Source organism: Cyprinus carpio, chromosome A22, assembly GCF_018340385.1.
Source record: "Cyprinus carpio isolate SPL01 chromosome A22, ASM1834038v1, whole genome shotgun sequence".
NCBI lineage: Eukaryota > Metazoa > Chordata > Actinopteri > Cypriniformes > Cyprinidae > Cyprinus > Cyprinus carpio.
In genome coordinates, this window is record NC_056593.1 from 21,744,153 (window position 1) to 21,762,138 (window position 17,986).

At 39.0% G+C, this 17,986-nt stretch overlaps 1 protein-coding gene and 1 pseudogene across 1 annotated transcript; both read right to left on the reverse strand.

Annotated features, from left to right (window-relative positions):
• Positions 1–5,534: 5,534 nt before the first annotated feature.
• On the reverse strand, positions 5,535–9,544 carry LOC109059042 (antihemorrhagic factor cHLP-B-like). The gene is made up of 7 exons (XM_042712245.1): positions 9,275–9,544; positions 8,861–8,974; positions 8,690–8,777; positions 8,441–8,607; positions 8,228–8,341; positions 8,022–8,108; positions 5,535–6,303 (listed from the first exon to the last, which is right to left on the reverse strand). The coding sequence occupies exons 1-7, from the start codon at positions 9,470–9,472 to the stop codon at positions 5,626–5,628; spliced, it is 1,446 nt and encodes a 481-aa protein (XP_042568179.1). The 5' UTR covers positions 9,473–9,544; the 3' UTR covers positions 5,535–5,625.
• Positions 9,545–11,360: 1,816 nt separating this feature from the next.
• On the reverse strand, positions 11,361–17,363 carry LOC109112597 (annotated as a pseudogene).
• Between the last annotated feature and the right edge of the window lie 623 nt (positions 17,364–17,986).

Below are 17,986 nucleotides of genomic sequence, written 5' to 3' on the forward strand. Positions count from 1 at the left end.
AGAAACACGCATCCAAACTTTAATTGAGGACAGTGAGAATGTGAGTGCTCTAGATATGGCTTTGAATGCGCTGTAAGCTCAGGGAGTCCTGTACATTGCTCGGTTCCAGTAACAGAGCCTCCGCAGCAGGGCAACTTGGTGACTGTGAGGCAGCATAGTTGCTGGTCAAAACACCGCTCTTCCATTCCGATCAAAACATTAAACAGGTTTTCCCCACTCAGAGATGCACCCACTGAAAAACCTGATCAAAGTTCTCTAGTTATTGGTGATTCTATTGTACAGAACGTGAAAATAGAGACACCAGCAACTATAGTCCAATGTTTACCGGGAGCCAGAGTGTCTGACATCTTGGCAAATTTAAAAGTGCTGGCTAATGCTAAACATAAATACAGTAAGACTGTTATTCACGCCAGTGCTAATGATGTTCGACTTTGCCAGTCAGAGATCACCCCTCCTGGGGTGGTCTTAGAGTTTGTACTTGACTAACTGGGGCACAGGTCAGGAAGCAGACAGACTGGCTAAACTGACCGTCTGCTAGCTGCCTCGTTCCCCGAACTAGAAAATACGAAAAACTTCCAAACCAATTTAAGAGTAACAATTTAATTGATGTTCAACAAATAAAAAACAGATGCAATACGGATAAACAAATGATAAAGCTTGGCTTATTGAATATCAGATTCCTTTCTATGAAAGCACTTTTTGTAATTGATATGATCACTGATCATAACCTAGATGTGCTCTGTTTGACAGAAACCTGGCTAAAACCTGATGATTGCATTATTTTAAATGAGTCTACCCCCCAAGATTACAGTTATAAACATGACCCACGTCCAAAAGATAAAAGGGGAGGTGTTGCTTTTAATTTATAACAATGTTTTCAGTATTTTTCTGTGGGCGGGCTTCAAGTATAACTTGTTTGAAGTAATGGTGCTTCATATAACATTATCCAGAGTAACAAGTGTTAATGATCAATTCCCTGCTGGCTGGCTGCAGATAAAGTTTTAATTGTTGGTGATTTTATTATCCATGTTGATAATGAAAAAGATGCACTGGGATCACCATTCATAGACATTCTGAACTCTATTGGGGTTAGACAACACGTCTCAGAACCTACTCATTGTTGAAATCATATTCTAGATTTAATAATGTCACATGGAATTGATGTCGATGGTGTTGAAATTATGCCTCCAAGCGATGATATCTCAGATCTTTATTTAGTCTTGTGCAAACTTCATATAGCTAAAACTGTCAATTCTACTCCTTGTTACAAGTATGGTAGAACTATCACTTCTACCACAAAAGACTGCTTTGTAAGTAATCTTCTTGATGTATCCCAATTCCTTAGCATATCCAAAACTTCAGAACAACTTGATAACACTCGCACCCTAAAGAGAGCAGCCCTGGAAAATGGAGCGCAGCTGGTGAAAAACAAAACTAGATGCATTTCATATTGCTTGGCGGGAAAGTAACCTATCTTACAGAAAAGCATTAAAAACTGCTAGATCCGATTACTTTTCGTCTCTTTTAGAAGAAAACAAACATAATTTCCCAACAGCAGAGCAGTAATGGCTTTATGAACTACTTTACTTCTAAGATCGATACTATTTGAGATAAAATTGTAACCATGCAGCCGTCAGCTATAGTATCACTTCAGATAGCATGCTATAGATTGCCTGAGGAACAATTCCACTCATTCTCTACTATAGGAGAGGAAGAATTGTATAAACTTGTTAAATCATCTAAACCAACAACATGCATGTTAGACCCTATTCCATCTAAGCTCCTAAAAGAGGTGCTTCCAGAAGTCATAGATCCTCTTCTGACTATTATTAATTCAACATTGTCATTAAGATATGTCCCCAAAACCTTCAAACTGGCTGCTATTAAGCCTCTCTTTAAAAAACCACAACTTGACCCCAAAGAACTAGTTAATTACAGACCGATCTCAAATCTCCCTTTTCTGTCCAAGATACTAGTAAAGGTAGTACCCTCACAATTATATTCCTTCTTAGAGAAAAATTGTATCTATGAGGATTTCCAGTCAGGATTTATACCGTATGAAAATACTGAGACTGCTCTAATTAGAGTTACAAATGACCTGCTCTTATCATCTGATCATGGTTGTATCTCTATAGTGCTATTGGATCTTAGCGCTGCGTCCGACACTATTGACCACACCATTCTTTTGCATAGACTAGAAAACTTTGTTGGCATTAATGGAACTGGATTAGCATGGTTCAAATTGTACTTACTGTATATGACCACCATCAATTTGTATCAGTGAATGAAGAGGTATCATATCAATCACAAGTGCAGTATGGAGTACCTCAAGGCTCAGTGCTAGGGCCTGTTACTTTTCACGCTTTACATGTTACCCTTGGGAGATATCATCAGGAAACACAGTGTTAGTTTTCACTTTTAGTTATGCTGATGATACTCAGCTCTATATTTCTTCGTGGCACGGTGAAATATATCATTTTGAAAAACTAGCGGAATGCATAGTCGATATAAAAAACTGGATGACAAATAATTTCTTACTGCTAAATTCTGAAAAAAACAGAGGTGTTAATTATAGGACCTAAAAACTATGCATGTAATAACCTAGAACAATGTCAAAGACTTGATGGCTGCTCTGTCAATTCTTCGTCATCAGTTAGAAACCTAGGTGTGCTATTTGATAGCAATCTTTCCTTATAAAGCCACATTTCTAGCATGTGTAAAACTGCATTTTCTCAAAAATCTAACTAAATTACGACCTATTCTCTCAATGTCAAATGCAGAAATGTTAATCCATGTGTTTATGACCTTAAGGTTAGATTATTGTAATGCTTTATTGGGTGGTTGTTCTGCATGCTTAATAAACAAACTCCAGCTGGAGTACAGCAGCTAGAGTTGTTACTAGAACCAGGAAGTATGACTATATTAGCCCAGTTCTGTCAACACTGCACTGGCTACCTATAAAACATTGTATATATTTTAAAATCTATACAATGTTTAATTGAAGTAACCTACCTAATATTCAGGAGGCAGACACACTCTTGCAGTTTAAATCTAGTTTAAAGACCCATCTCTTTAACCTGGCATACACATAACACCCGATGTAATGGCATCTACACTAATATTAGTCTGTTTCTCTCTTATTCCAAGGTCACCGCAGCCACAAGATCCAGTCTGTATCCAGATCAGATGGTCACTGCAGTCACCCAGATCCAGTACGTATCCAGACCAGATGGTGGATCAGCACCTAGAAAGGACCTCTACAGCCCTGAAAGACAGCGGAGACAAGGACAACTAGATGAGCCCCAGATACAGAGCCTCTGTATAGACCTTGTCTCAGACTACCACCGGGACAAGACCACAGGAACCTGTGATATGTGACTTTGCTGCAGCCTGGAATTGAACTGGTGGTTTCGTCTGGCCAGAGGAGAACTGGCCCCCGACTGAGCCTGGTTTATCCCAAGGTTTTTTCTCCATTCTGTCAACGCGGCCGGCGCCGTCTTTGATTCAATACAAGGACGTTGGATCACTGCCATAGTTGGTCGCTTACTGGACACCACCATGCTTACCCATTTATAGATCTTAGCCATTTAGAGCCAAATTGTTTGCCAGATTTTAATTATCAAAAGTGATTGCCAATTTAAATGCTTTAATGACATTACGAAATAGCCTAGGCTAATTACCACCATATTAGTTCTGATACCAAATAAAGTCAACTTCATAAATAGGCCTGTATCTGTTACAGACACGCCAGGTTCCACCTCCATTCAATCACAGCGCACGCCCTCACCTGAGTACTAAGCACTTCCACCTGTCTTTCTGTCCTCAGCCTCCTGGGTATTTCGTAACAGTATCAATTGCAAACATATTTTATTATTAGTCTTAAAATGTCCATAACATAAAATCATTTTTGAGCCTCAACATACCATAGTTTGACTTGTACTGCACTAAGCTGATTTCTAAAGACTGCTGCACAGTGGTGGCGACTAGTGTCTTGAGCTCAAACAACGCTAAGAGAGAGCTTACGAATGGTCCAGACCAACCTTACGAAAGTGTGACTTACAGAAGATATACTCAGCGTACGAACGTATCGGGAATCGTGCCATAACATTAAGAGAGAGGTTAAGGAATAGGTTAAGAACTACTCAGCGATAAGAACGTTTTGGGGAACCGGGCCCAGAATTCCCTGATAGCAGACATAATGAAGCTTTCTACTAATACCAATGGAATTTAACTTCCTCAAAAAGAATTATCTTGACTGTGCCTTCTTAAAGACAATCTCACTGTTCTTTTTCCAGTTGAATTTACTATCCAAATGGACGCCGAGATATTTATAAAACTGAACTATTTCTATCTTCTGACCGTGGACTGTCACCAGTTGTACTGCTTCCTTATGTCTTCTAAAATCCTTAGTCTCAACTCCTTAGTCTTCAAAAAAAAAAAAAATAATAATAATCACACCATGTATCAAAAAGCTCAAACTCTCTTCTATAGTCCAAATCACTGTTTTGTTTGCTCAGACCCACAAGGGCAGTGTCATCAAAAAACTTTTGTAGACAGCAAGATGTCTGAGTATGCTTATAAACAGAAGTATACTGTGCAAAAAAAAATAAAAAATAGAATTCCAAAAATAATCCAAAATCTGCCTAATGGTTGTACTGTGTAAATTAAAATGCATCAATTTATCAGCCAAAACATGTGGATGAATTGTGTTAAGAAGTGCTAAAAAAAAAAAAAAAAAAAAGATAAAAAAATCTTGACGGAACTAGCAGTTATTTCCAAATTATTATGAATATTGTGCAACATAAAATGTATGGCATAATCTACTCCCACACCCTTTCTATATGGAAACTGTAAAGGGTCTTGAAAAACTAACACTTGTGTATTCAAATGACTGACAATAATCCTTTCAAAACAGTTCATTACATGTGATGACAAAGCTATGGGTCTCAAATTGTTTAAACCCTGACCAACACTACCATGTTTTGGAATAGGAACAAGACATCATGTCTACCACATTACAGGTATTTTTGATAAAGACACGGACAAAGAAAAAATCGAATGAAAAACTGAACACTACTGATCAGCACAAATTTTCAGGGTACGTGGATGAATACCATCAGGTCTCCTGTATCATTTAATCTTACAAAGAAACAATCTGATTGTTTAGCTTTTAACATGCTCTAAGCCAAATGACAAATGTTGCTGAAGTGGAAGGATCAGTGGCCTCCAACACAATGGATTCATGAAGTTGGAAAAAATCAAACATTCTAAAATAGGCTTATCTAACAAGTTTAATGTAAGTTTAATGTAAGTTTTTAAGTTTGGGGACCTTTTGAGCAATATGTCAATGAACATGTTTTATTGTTGGACATAGACTGAATCATAGTTTTTTTTTTTGTTAAATTTTATTGTGTTATACTAATTGTGCACTTTAAGCTGATCTTTTCTTATGTTCTGCTTTGTTTTCTTCTTTGTAGCATTGTCCTAAATCTCATAAATAAAGTTAAAAATAAACATAATCACACAAGCTGCAATGACTGCCAAACATGCTTTATTGCACAAAGCATAATATTATCTCTTGCAGTATTTATTACACTGTACAGTACATTAAATATTCAAAGGTCTCTACACAGTGGGTTTAAAGAGCGGATCCTCACTGATGACCTGCTTGAGGAGTCCGTTTTGGATGTTGGACTGCGCAGGGCACTCAGGGGACATGGTGTCAGGGAAGGGATGGATGGTGGGTTCCCTTTGTCCGGGTATCTGGGGGTCAGCTTGGAATGGGAGTGTAGAGGGCTGCTCTGGTCCTGCAGCAGGCTTGTCAGGAAAGGATGGAAGGGTCATGGGCTTATCTATGGGAGGAAGGACATTGACCATGCCATCAGGGCGTCTCACTGTGGTTTGATTTGCATGATCGTGGTGGTGGTGGTGATGCTCATGCTCATGGAGATGTCTGTGTTTGTGCTCGTGGTCCAGGACCAGCTCATGGTCATGTTCATGGGTCTCCCCATTTTTGTGACCATACTGGTGGTGATGGTGCTCCCACTCATCCTGACCGTGCTCATGGGCTTTGGCGTGATGGGCGTGAGCATGGTCGTGATCGTGAGAGTGGGTATGTCCATGGCCCTTGCCATGTTCATGTGTGTGGTGGTAGCCTGAAGTGTGTTCATGGTCGTGTTTGTGCGTGTGGGGTTTGGTGTGGTCATGGTCATGGTCATGTCCAGCAGATGAGCCAGTCGTGCTGCTATGTCTGTGATCCAGTTCACCTCCGATCAAATGTTTTTTCTTCTCCTCTTCAGCAGCCTAAAAACAACAATAAATGACCATCTAAATAAGAATATGCCATAAAGTATTAAAGAATAACTTTGATGATTTTCAGCCAGCTCTGTTAAAGTGTTACTCCACCCCAAAATGAAAATTTAGTTTGTTTGTCGTTCCAAACCCATAAAAGCTCTGTTTGTCTTCGGAACACAATATTTTGGATGAAAACCTGGAGGCTTGAGATTGTCCCATAGACTGCCAAGTAAATAACAGTGTCAAGGTCCATAAAATGTATGAAAAGTCATCGTCAGAATATGCCATCTGCCATCAGACACGCAATCTGGGTTATATGAAGTGACGGGAACACTTTTTGTAAGTGAAGAAAACAAAAATAACGACTTTATTCAATAATTCCTTTGTCAACGGTCTCCTCTGTGTCACTCCATATCACCGTGCTGCATATGCTCTTCTGTGTCCTCCGCGCCACAAGGATACGCTGTTTCTACGTGTATTCAGCTTTGATTTGAAATAAAAGTGAAAGTCCTGACATTTGTGAAGTGAAAGTTGTGACATTTGTCAAGTATGGTAACCCATACTCGAAATTGGTGCTCTGCATTTAACCCATCCAAGTGCACACACCCACACACACACAGCAGTGAGAAGTGAACACACCGTGAACACACACCCGGAGCAGTGGGCAGCTATATATCCAGCGCCCGGGGAGCAACTGGTGGTTCAGTGCCTTGCTCAAGGGCACTTCAGCCATGGGTATTGAGGGTGGAAGAGAGCGCTGTTCATTCACTCCCTCCCACCTACAACTCCTGCCAGCACCCAGACTCGAACCTGCGACCTTCGGGTAACTAGTCCAAGTCCCTAACCATTAGGCCACAGCTGCCCCTGTTAAAACAGCGCATCCTTGTGGCGCGGAGGACACAGAAGAGCATACACAGCATACTGTGATATGAAATGACACAGAGGAGACCGTTGACAAAGGAATTATTGAATAAAGCTGTCATTTTTGTTTTCTCCTCTTACAAAAAGTATTCCTGTCGCTTCATATAACCCGGATTGCATGTCTGATGGCAGACGGAGTATTCTGACAATGACTTTTCATACCTTTTATGGACCTTGACACTGTTATTTATTTGGCAGTCTATGGGACAGTCTCTAGCCTCCAGGTTTTCCTCCAAAATATCTTAAATTGTGTTCCGAAGACGAACGAAGCTTTTACGGGTTTGGAATGACATGGGAGTAAGTGATTAATGACAAAATGTTCATTTTAGGGTGGAGTATCCCTTTAATGTTACAATGTCATTAGTTTATGGAATTAAGCTATATGTGAACTCTTGCCCCATGTTACCTGCACTAGATTTATTTGTCAGTCAAAGTCTGCCAGATGACTTTGAAAGCTCAGAAACCTCACTCTCAGACAGTTGAGCTCAGTGGATTATGGATGTTTTCCTTCCTTGCTATATATATAGCACATACTCTCTCAGAAAAAAAAGGTACACAAGCTTTCACTAGGGCAGTTCCTAGGGCAGTACACTTTTGTACCTTTTAGGTACTAATATGTACCTTTAAGGTACCAATATGGACTGTCTAGGTAAAAAGGCATGCCTTTTGAAAAGGTACCTCCCCAGTTACACCTTTAGTACCTTTTTTTCTGAGAGTATATATATATATATATATATACACACACATAAATAATCATCACAATTATCGCAAATACACTCAATGCCTTTGGAAATGGGTAATCTTACCTCTGGTTCAAAGATTTCACACTGAACACTGAGGTGCTCCTCACCGGTAGCTGTGACAGAGTGAGAGGCTTTGCAGAATCCTTTGTGCTAAACAGTGAAAGATCAGCAACATTTGGGATAAACATTCCTTTTTATTGGCAAAGACAAAAACAACTCATGATGACAGTATTTGCATGCATCTCCTACAGAAATGTCTTGTCACTTACCGCAAACTCACATGCCACGACCTCACATTTAGAGACATCAGCAGTATTGGTTTTGGAAGAGCAGACCGTCTCTTGGATGATGAACTCCACACTGTAGAATCTTCCAAAGTGAAGCTACAAAGATGATCATATCCATATACAGAGATGAAGCTTCACAAAAATAGTGCTCGTCCTCATTCTTTTTCATGCTTATTTACTTGCTTGCTTACTCACCTGAGAGAAAACTCTTGTAATGTTCTGAGGAACAAAGTAGTTTGTCAAGGCACTCTCTTTATTGTATTTCTCCATGCCCATCTTCACTGTCCTCAAGGCTGCTTCATGATCCTCAGGGAGCTGTACAGGGCAATCTGGGCACCGCTGTCTGATTTTGAAGGCAGGCACTGCCAAGGGAGTGTTATTTTATTAGATTTGCCTTCTGTCAGCATGATGATAAAATACTTCAGGCTGGTCATTGGTTATTACCTGGTCTCACAGTACAGCTATATTTGTAAAGACGGGTTACTCTGTGAACTCTGTTCATGTACATAACTGCCTTGCACTGTCCATAGACCTGTTGATTGAAAAGGCTGTTAAAATGAAGAACACATCATTAACAAGTTATTTTCTGGTTTTTAAGAATTAGCAAAACCATACTGGGTACTGTTCAGGGTTTCGGATTTCACAATTTCTCCAGTTTTTCTTGCTGATGACATGACACTCGGTCTCCAAAACATCAAATGTGAGATAGAAGACAATCCCTGTCTCACCCTAAAACAAAACAAAAACAAATTAGTTTCTTAACCACAGAAAATCTATAGGTAAAATGTGAAGGTATTGTATCCCTTAAGAAAGACACCAGATTAAAATATAATTTCACCAAATAATTTCAGTTGATCCAGAATTTTATTTGATGCATAAAGGATTGTGTTCCTTATAGGATCCCTAGAAATATATATGAGATTAAATGACAATTAAATGAATTTAAATTATTATTACTCTTTTAATAGTGAATGCTAATTTGAACTGTAAAAGTATCCATGTGAACATGAGATTCTGAAAATGACTCACATGCTTCATCTGATAGACATTGCTGAGATGATCTAGGCTGAAAACGTAGCCCTCTGTGCGGTCCAGATTGATTTTGTTCATAGCTTCAGCAGCAGCACAGCTAGCTACCGCATCGTGGCAGGATCCAGGGGCCAAAACATCCACAGGGGCCCCATGGACAGACAGGAAGGCCATCATCAAAACCACACACTGCTTCATGGTGGAGTTGCAGTCTTTCTCCCAGACACAGCAACAAAATCTAGATGGTCCATGGAAGCTTATATAAAAGCCACAAACCCCTCTTTCTTCTACTGATAGGTTACTGACACATGATTCAGTTTCAATTGACATCAAAGCCCCCATACACTCACTCTTATCAGTGGGCTCCACAATGACTGCGATATGGATGATTGATTAATGGAAAGGGCAGGTTGCAACATGCTGTAGTCCTGTATGGCTTACTGTTGGATCAAATACCTCCAAAGTTGTGAACTGCTGCTGTACCCCAATCAAGTCAAATGATTTTGTAACACTTCACTTGCTGCAAGACGAGGCAAGTGGTTTTATCTTGCTACACTGGAATTTGTGGAGAGTCTTTTGTCAGAAACAATTCCATTTGTGTGCAATGCATGTCCCTGATGATTTAATTAACAGGAAACTTTGCATCATCTGACTTATTTGAATATATATATATATACATATATATATATATATATATATATATATATATATATATATATATATATATACACACACACACACACACACATATACAGTACATACATGTGAATAAGTTTTAAAATACAAACCAATTTCTCTCTTTCTCTCTATTTTTGTCTGTTACATTTAAGGGAGAATCATTAGGACAAATTTGACATATGACAAACACAGCACACTTTGCAAAGTAGGCCTAATAACATTCATATAGAGTATATAGTAATGGTATATACATTAATGGTTTTGATCTTTTACTCTCTGAATGCAAAACTTGAATAAATTGTACAATATTCTTTTGTATTTTGTTGTATATTGCAGTTATGACTGGTTTAAATAATATATTGCTTTGGGATAAGGTTTAGGTTTAGTAGTCATAAATAACTTTTGATACTTTACTGTTTGTATTTTAGGGAACGGTTTTCTAAGAATGAACCCTGAAACCCTATCTCCTGATCTAATTTTTTTAGATAAACTAATCTTCTTCTAATACAATATTTCATTAAACTACCCAGAAGTTGTGTTAATGACTGCATTGTTCTTTAGACTGTGCCTCATTGTGTAACTAAAAAAGGTGAAGAACACTACCTTTTAATTGTATTCATCATGTATATTGATTTCTAAACTTTGCATGTTTTTTAAACTCTTCCATGTAAACATTACGTCACAGTGATCTTTGGACTGTACTACTTGGAGCTGCAAAGTAAATACCATGTTGTTGTACAGATGTTTTGAACACAATATTTTGTATGATTAAAAGGGTCATATGATGATATATCATCCACATGTAATGCTAAGAAATGTTTTTTTAAAATTTGCTTTTTTTCTGTGCCTTCACATGAGCTGCACATGCTTGTGCTGTATATTATACTGATTAGGTTTGTGTTTTCAATATATGTTTTAACTGAACCTTCATAACAGCCTCTTTAAAAAGTTTACTCAGTCCACAACAAACTGGTAAAATCAGACTGAAAATATCAGAGAATCTTCAGCCACTTATTTCAAATGTTGAGAAGCATGTGCAAAAAAAGGGATTTCACAGTCAGTGGAAATATAATTATTATGACTCTTAATTCTTAATTCTAAACTCTTTTGGTGTTAAGAATAATAGCATCTGCTGCTTTCTCATTCTGATAAAAAGATGGCTGATCGTGTTGATGCATTTATCACCACAGCAATTGGTCTCTATGAGGACTAAAGAGAGAAGTTATATGTTTTCTTAGTCGTCAGACAGTCTTATCTCAACAGATCAAGGAAAATTAAGATTCCTCATGCCTAATGGTTAGAGACTTCTGATTTGATTTTTTATTGTCACTGCAGATTTGTAATATTGCAATACACTTTTCAGAAATTTCAACTATGTTTTGAGACCATTATCACTCAATCACACTGGTCAGTAAAGAAGATTTATTGAACTGAACATTCTAGAGACATTAACATTCTTTTGCCCTTCAATCAATATTTTCCCTTCAAAATGTGGCAACATAGGATGAAATCTGAATGTTCCTCCACAGATTTTATGGTAGTTACTGAGGAGAAGGTGGAGGAGGACCAGGGATTACAAGGTCTGGAGGGCTCCTGCAGAGACGTGGTGGAGGGAAGGGGCAGATTGGATAAATAGAGGGGGGTATTTTTACAAAGCCATGGCATGGGAACTCATGGCGACCCTCAGGTGCCTATTCTGGAACTCCTGAAGGGCCTTTTGGACAGAGGTGTGGATGTTCTGGGTGGACCCTATGATCATGTTTTTTATCCTTGTGGTCATGGCCTGCATGTTCTGGATGGCCACTGTGGTCAGGTGTTTTGTCCTTGTGGTCATGCCCTGCATGTCCTGGGCGACCATGGAATTTACAGTCTTTTCTTGACTGAGCAGGGTGTTTCATTGGATGAGTTATGTTCTGTAAACAAATAGAGCAAAAGCATTTTATAGCTAGACCGGATAAACTAACTGTGTTTTACTGGTCCAATTTAAGAGAATGTTATTGATATGTATACCTGAGCTTCAAAAATCTCACATTCAACTTCTGGTTCTTCATTTCCAACTTTGGAGGACTTACAGAAGCCATACCGCTAGAGAAAGAGAGAGAGGTACTCAAAACTACATAGATTGAAGGAACTAAAGGACCTAATGAAGTTGCCTTAATTATAATAATTAAAGAAATAAGTAACAAAGTAATTCACTTCTTGTACACTTAGCCTGATCCCCACATAAAGCCTTGCATGATTCTTCCTCCTTGTTTGTACAGTTTGTCTCCATAATGGTAAAATCAGCAAAGAAGCTTTGACCCAAAAACATCCACTAAGAAAACAGACAAATGTTCATAAAGTTTTGAATAGTTTTGAAAGTTTAGAATTGCTAGAAAAATCTACTCAGATGCACAGCAGGTGTACAGTATGGTTTAATTAAACATACTTAATATGCATTCTAATGCAAGTGTCTCTTCAGCAAGAGGCATCGTCAAATGCCACATTAGAGTAATTTGCATGCTGGAACATGAATGTGGGCCAAATATGGTTTCATGCAAGACCCCCCCACCTCAGTGTGGAGATCCAGGAGGAACAGAAGGCTCACAAGAGTAGGTCGATCATGCCTGCACAGGAAATGCTCATCCAATTGGCCACGAAGTGTTTCCAATCTCTCACACCTCCAGAGAAGATCTAATTTCTCTGTATTGTGGGACATAACCTCTAGTAAATCCTCATATGCAGGGAAGGTGGGCTGAGTGGGCTTAGATTCCACATCTTCTTCTCCCTCCATCATGCTTATCCTGGCTTGAGGCCAGTAGAGCATCTGTTGGATCGGATGATGCTAAAGAAAGCAGCTGACTCCATCAGCTCAGGAGCTGGAAAGATTTAAAAAAATTTAAACTCCTTAGCCAGCTCAACTTACTACAACCTCAGTTTCCGTTGAGCCTCAGCCTTTGCTGACATGAAGGAACACACTTCTTGAAGCATTTTGTGCTGGGATCCATGATAAAGCACACTACAAACAAAGCATGAAGACAAAGAAGAGGATGACATATTTACAGGTGCCCTTTTATACCACCAGTAGTGACATCACAGACTGTTGCCAGCCAGTCTCATTGTTATTGTCGGGATATATGCTTCAGTCACGCTGAAGGCATTCCCCATAGCGACCAATGGGGGAAGCAGTGTGGAGTTCCCATTTGAAAGGGAATGACAAAATCAAGAGCATAAGCATAGTTCAGTCATGATAACTCTAGGGATTGATTATAAAATCTTTATTAAAGCAAATAGAATGTTCAAAGGTTTGGTCTTGTGCTCCTGCTGCTGCTCCTGCAGAGCAAATAGACTTCCTTCTGCTAAAATGCACAGATAATAGAATAGAATAAACATGCTGCTACAGAGAGGAAGATCCCCCATAGCAGATCTAGGCAGGTGGTGCTGGGGAGGCGGTAGGCTAAAACGAAGACACACATAGTGTGCAGACATAGCATTAATTGAATACGACCTGGTTATTGTCAGCAAGCAGACTCGGGACTCAGAGATAAGTGAACTCAACAGGAGCTTTATTGAAAAGCAGAGGAGAGAGGATGGAAATTAGGTGAGTAGACTTCAGATGATATAATATTAGAGTCTCTTAGCTGATAATGATCAACAGATGTCTATTGCAGGTTTTCCAGAGAAACGGAGGAGCAGTGGAGCAGTGGAGTGTTGGAGTGTTGGAGTGTTGGAGCATCCCAGAGGTAAGTATCACCGGTAAGCTGCAGGTAAGGAACTATGACTAACAGCCATGTAGACTGTAGACAGGACAATGAGTGAGTGAGAGGAGTGCAGGGATATAGGGAGCTTAATGAGAGGTGATAGGTGCAAGTGATTAGAATTCTGGTAATTGGGATCTGGTGTGCTTTGGAGCTGATGACTGCGGTGACTGTGGTGACAGTATTTCTCTGACAGTTGGTATGGTAAACAGTAATGAGTATGTAAAACCGACTGACTGAGAACAATTAATTAATTTAAAGGGATACTTCACCCCAAAATGAAAATGTTGTCATTAATCACTTACCCCCATGTCGTAAAAGCTTTGTTCATCTTTGGAACAAAACTTAAAGGGGTCATGAAATGAGAAACCAAATTTGCCTTGATCTTTTGGAATATAAGAAGTCTTTGTACCATTAAAACGTCCTGCAAGTTTCATAGCTTAAGACGTCCTCCCCATTATAAACGAGTCATTTATTTAATCAAGCTCTAAATACAGCTCGTTCTGGATCCATGGTAAGAAGTGACGTCACGGTGCGAAGTGACGTTCCAACCATTTGCATATGACCGCCTCCAGCACAAGACAACTACGCTCATTTCGTATCGTTGTCGCGCCGCGCGCCTCACAAGTGTTCAGTCGACGGACAGCGAGTGGGTCTGTGTACAGGAAAATTACAATGCCACGCAGTATGGCGTTATTTCCCCGTCAAATGTCGAGAGCACATTATTGTAGCGCAAAAGTACATTAATATAATGTGCAAGCCCGAATCTCTCTGCTCGCGCGCGGAATAAAATGTGCGGAGCGCGAATCTCTCTGCTCGCGCGCGGAAACTGGGCGTACGCTCTCAGATACACGTTGCTCTTGTAAGAATTTTCTCTGGGCTCGCTCAGAGAGTATGCCTGCACTTAAACCCTGTTCAGTGCAATCGCGAATCTCTCCTCTTCGCTAAAAGTAAGCATGTATGTGCTTAGACTGTGTCCCGTGCGTTAGCGCATGGCCAAGTACTCTTCTCTTCGAATTCTTTCTCTTTGCTCTTGGCATAAACGCTGTCAAAACGGCAACAACCAATCAGAAATAGGCTTCAGCGACTTACCAATGAAAACGCGACATCGTACATGGAATCACCCTACTAAACAGTTACGCTCAATCCGCAAATGTTCTGGCTGGGGGTGTTAATAATTGATCCATAGGCACTGTCGTTAGCCAATCATAACAATGGGCGTTAACACTGAACTCTTAAAGTGGAAACAACCCAAAACCAGACTGTTTGAATCAAAGGATGAGAAACAGGGTGGGAAAATGTCATAATTCACTACATTTTAAAAGTTAAAAAAAAAAAAAAAAACTATAGTAATACTATAATTGCACCTAGGGGACCATAATAATAAAATAAAAAAACCCATGTCATGACCCCTTTAAGATATTTTGGATGAAAACGGGGAGACTTACACTGTCAAGTTCCAGAAAAGTATGAAAAGCTTTGTCAGAATAGTCCATCTACCATCAGTGGTTCATATGCTCATATTCTCCAAAATGCCGTTATGGTGATGTGGAGAGACACAGAAAAGACAAATTGTTGAAAAAAGTCGTTATTTATGTTTTCATCTCGTACAAAACATATTCTCTTCGCATCATAACGTAACAGTTGAACCACTGATGGCAGATGGACTATTCTGATGATGCTTTTCATACTTTTCTGAACCTTGACAGTGTATTTTGCTTGAGTCTAAGGAACAGTCACAAGTCTCCCGGTTTTCATCCAAAATATCTTTAATTGTGTTCCGAAGACGAGCAAAGATTTTACGGGTTTGGAATGACATGGGGGTTAGTGATTAATGACAAAATTTTCATTTTGGGGTGGAGTATACCTTTAACCAATTAGAATGCAAGTAGAGTTTCAAAGCTGAAAGCTATGATAAGGCTCTTTTCATTTTTATCTTCATCTGTGATTATTTTTATTGAATCCATCTGTGGTGTGCAAGATTGGTGGGAAAATGGTAAACAAGCACAGCCCTAGCTCTCCTGGTTCCCCTTATTGAATGACGAATACAGATTACTGCCACCTGCTGGTTTGGAGAGTTATTTCCTCTCATGCAGGCACAGAACATACATGCTAGTTGTCTGTTGGCTTTAGTGTTTGCGGTGAGTTCAAGCTCAACTTTTTTGGCTCAGAAACAGATGTCTTGAGGCAACTACACACACAGCTTTTGTCCCCACTAGTTTTTTGACATCAGTTTGGTGTGTCTCTGCCTTTTCCTTCAGTCGTCTGAGCCAGTAAATTCAGTGTTCAAGTGGAATAATGAAGCTTGTTTGGAGTTCATTTCAAGTTTGAAGCAGCAAAGCAAACTTTCTGCAAAAGAACTACCGAACATATCCACATTGCTATGATCAGATACCTTTTTACCTGCTATTTTCTTCTCCATGAGTATATCAAGGCCTTAATGAATGAAATGATTCATGCTATTGAGCTTGTATCAACAGAAGCATTTTCGCTCATGTAGTCGTGTTATTCAAGCTTAACCCAAGTATGAGAGATATCACCTGTGTGCTGATCCTTCCCACTTCCATCAGTTTAAAGTAAGACTTGTGATTAAATTCTTTATTGAATTTCTGCAGGGCAGTTTTCACACTTTCCAGAGCCTTCGGGTCATGCAAGGGCACCAGACTGGGGCAGTCAGGGCATTTTTCACAAGTATTTCATGTGAACCTGGAACAAAAAACAGAAGTAAAATACTATTGCAATGTGAATCGTAACTTGTAGGAGCTGCATTACCTTTCTGAAATCTTTGACCTTAAACATTACTGTGGGTTCTCTGAAAGGCTAGATAAGTCAAGTTACGAAAGAAAATAATTCAAATTTGTTTACCTGGTTCGGTCTCACAGATTTAGCGCTTTACAGCAACTTTTCCATCAACACTGGAGATGGTCACATTACATTTTGCTGTCACTTTCTTTAAGGGAGACATGAAAAGGCTGTTAAATGCATGCACAACTCGAAAGTTACTCTATGCCAAGCGATAAAAGGCAGTAATCTGAAATTAGAGTTTGGAAGATCTGTGATGTTCAGCTCACCGTCTCCGTTTCCATTCTAGTGTTACACTGATCTAAAGGTTTGGGATTCACAATGTGGCATTCAGTTTCCTCTAGAGTTATTCCCAAGATGACCCCACAAGGATCCGTCTGCACAGAAACAAGACAATTTGTAGCATTTGCACATCATGAAAAAGTTTTTCTTTTACCTTTTTTCTTTAATTAATCTCCTTTTTTGTGGTTGAAATAACTCTTTTACACTTTACATAGATCTGACAACATCCACAGGAAAAACCTCACCTTCTCATCTGCACTGCGACTGTCCAGTGAGACAAATTTGAATTTGTATCCATGGCGGTGATGGTCATTAATGAACCGCACGGCTGCTAATGTAGCAATGTTGTCCTGATCTTCTTGGCACTTATATATCACATCAGTGTCTGTCGGGAGGCTGGCCACATGTAGAGCCAAGACCATATTAATTATAATAATATAATATCACCAGCTCTCTCATGCTGCACATGGAGACAAATTTTCAACTAAGAAAAAGTCCTCCTCACTTGTCCAGAACTTTATAATATACACTGCAGGGGGAAATAAGCAAACAATTTAGTGCCACAGATGCTTGACAATGTAAATGAAATCAAAAACAAATATAAAAAAGGGACGTGAGGGAGTGTCATGTCAGAGGGGATTGTATACTCAAGCTAACTATTAACAGAATTCACCTTGACATTGATGGTTTGTTAGAATTAAAGTAGTTTCTGATTTATGATCAGTGGGGCATTCTGCATCGTGTCACATAATCCATAAATAATTATCATATGCAGATTTAGTGCTCAATTATTATTAAAAATGGTTTGGATGCTTAATAGTTTTGAAACTGTGAAAGTTCAAAAGAACAGCATTTATATGCAATTTTGTAAAATGTTCAATGTATGCACTCACTTTTCTTCAATTTAATGCATCATTGCTAAAAAGAAAAAAAGAAAAAGCATTAACTATCTTTCCTTTTTTGCTTTATTAAACTTTATAACTTTTGAATGGTAGTATAGTTTCCACAAAAGTATTAAGCCGCAAATACTGTTTTCAACATTGATAATAATAAGAATTGAGAAATTAATAACTGTTTACTGTATTTTTGATCAAATAAATGCAGTTTTGGTTAGCAAAAGAGACTTCTACCTATTCAAAAAATCTTCATTTTTACAAACTTTTGACCAGTAGTGTTTACATATATATAACTTTAAGATTTACAGTTCTTTATG

Excerpts from the sequence above, each read along its gene's own strand:
- LOC109059042 (XM_042712245.1), bottom strand. The coding sequence starts at position 9,472 with ATGAAGCAGTGTGTGGTTTTGATGATGGCCTTCCTGTCTGTCCATGGG. Across the intron at positions 8,975-9,274 it reads ATGTCTATCAGATGAAGCAT|GGTGAGACAGGGATTGTCTT; the intron begins GTGAGTCATTTT and ends GTTTTGTTTTAG. Across the intron at positions 8,342-8,440 it reads TTACAAGAGTTTTCTCTCAG|CTTCACTTTGGAAGATTCTA; the intron begins GTGAGTAAGCAA and ends TCATCTTTGTAG.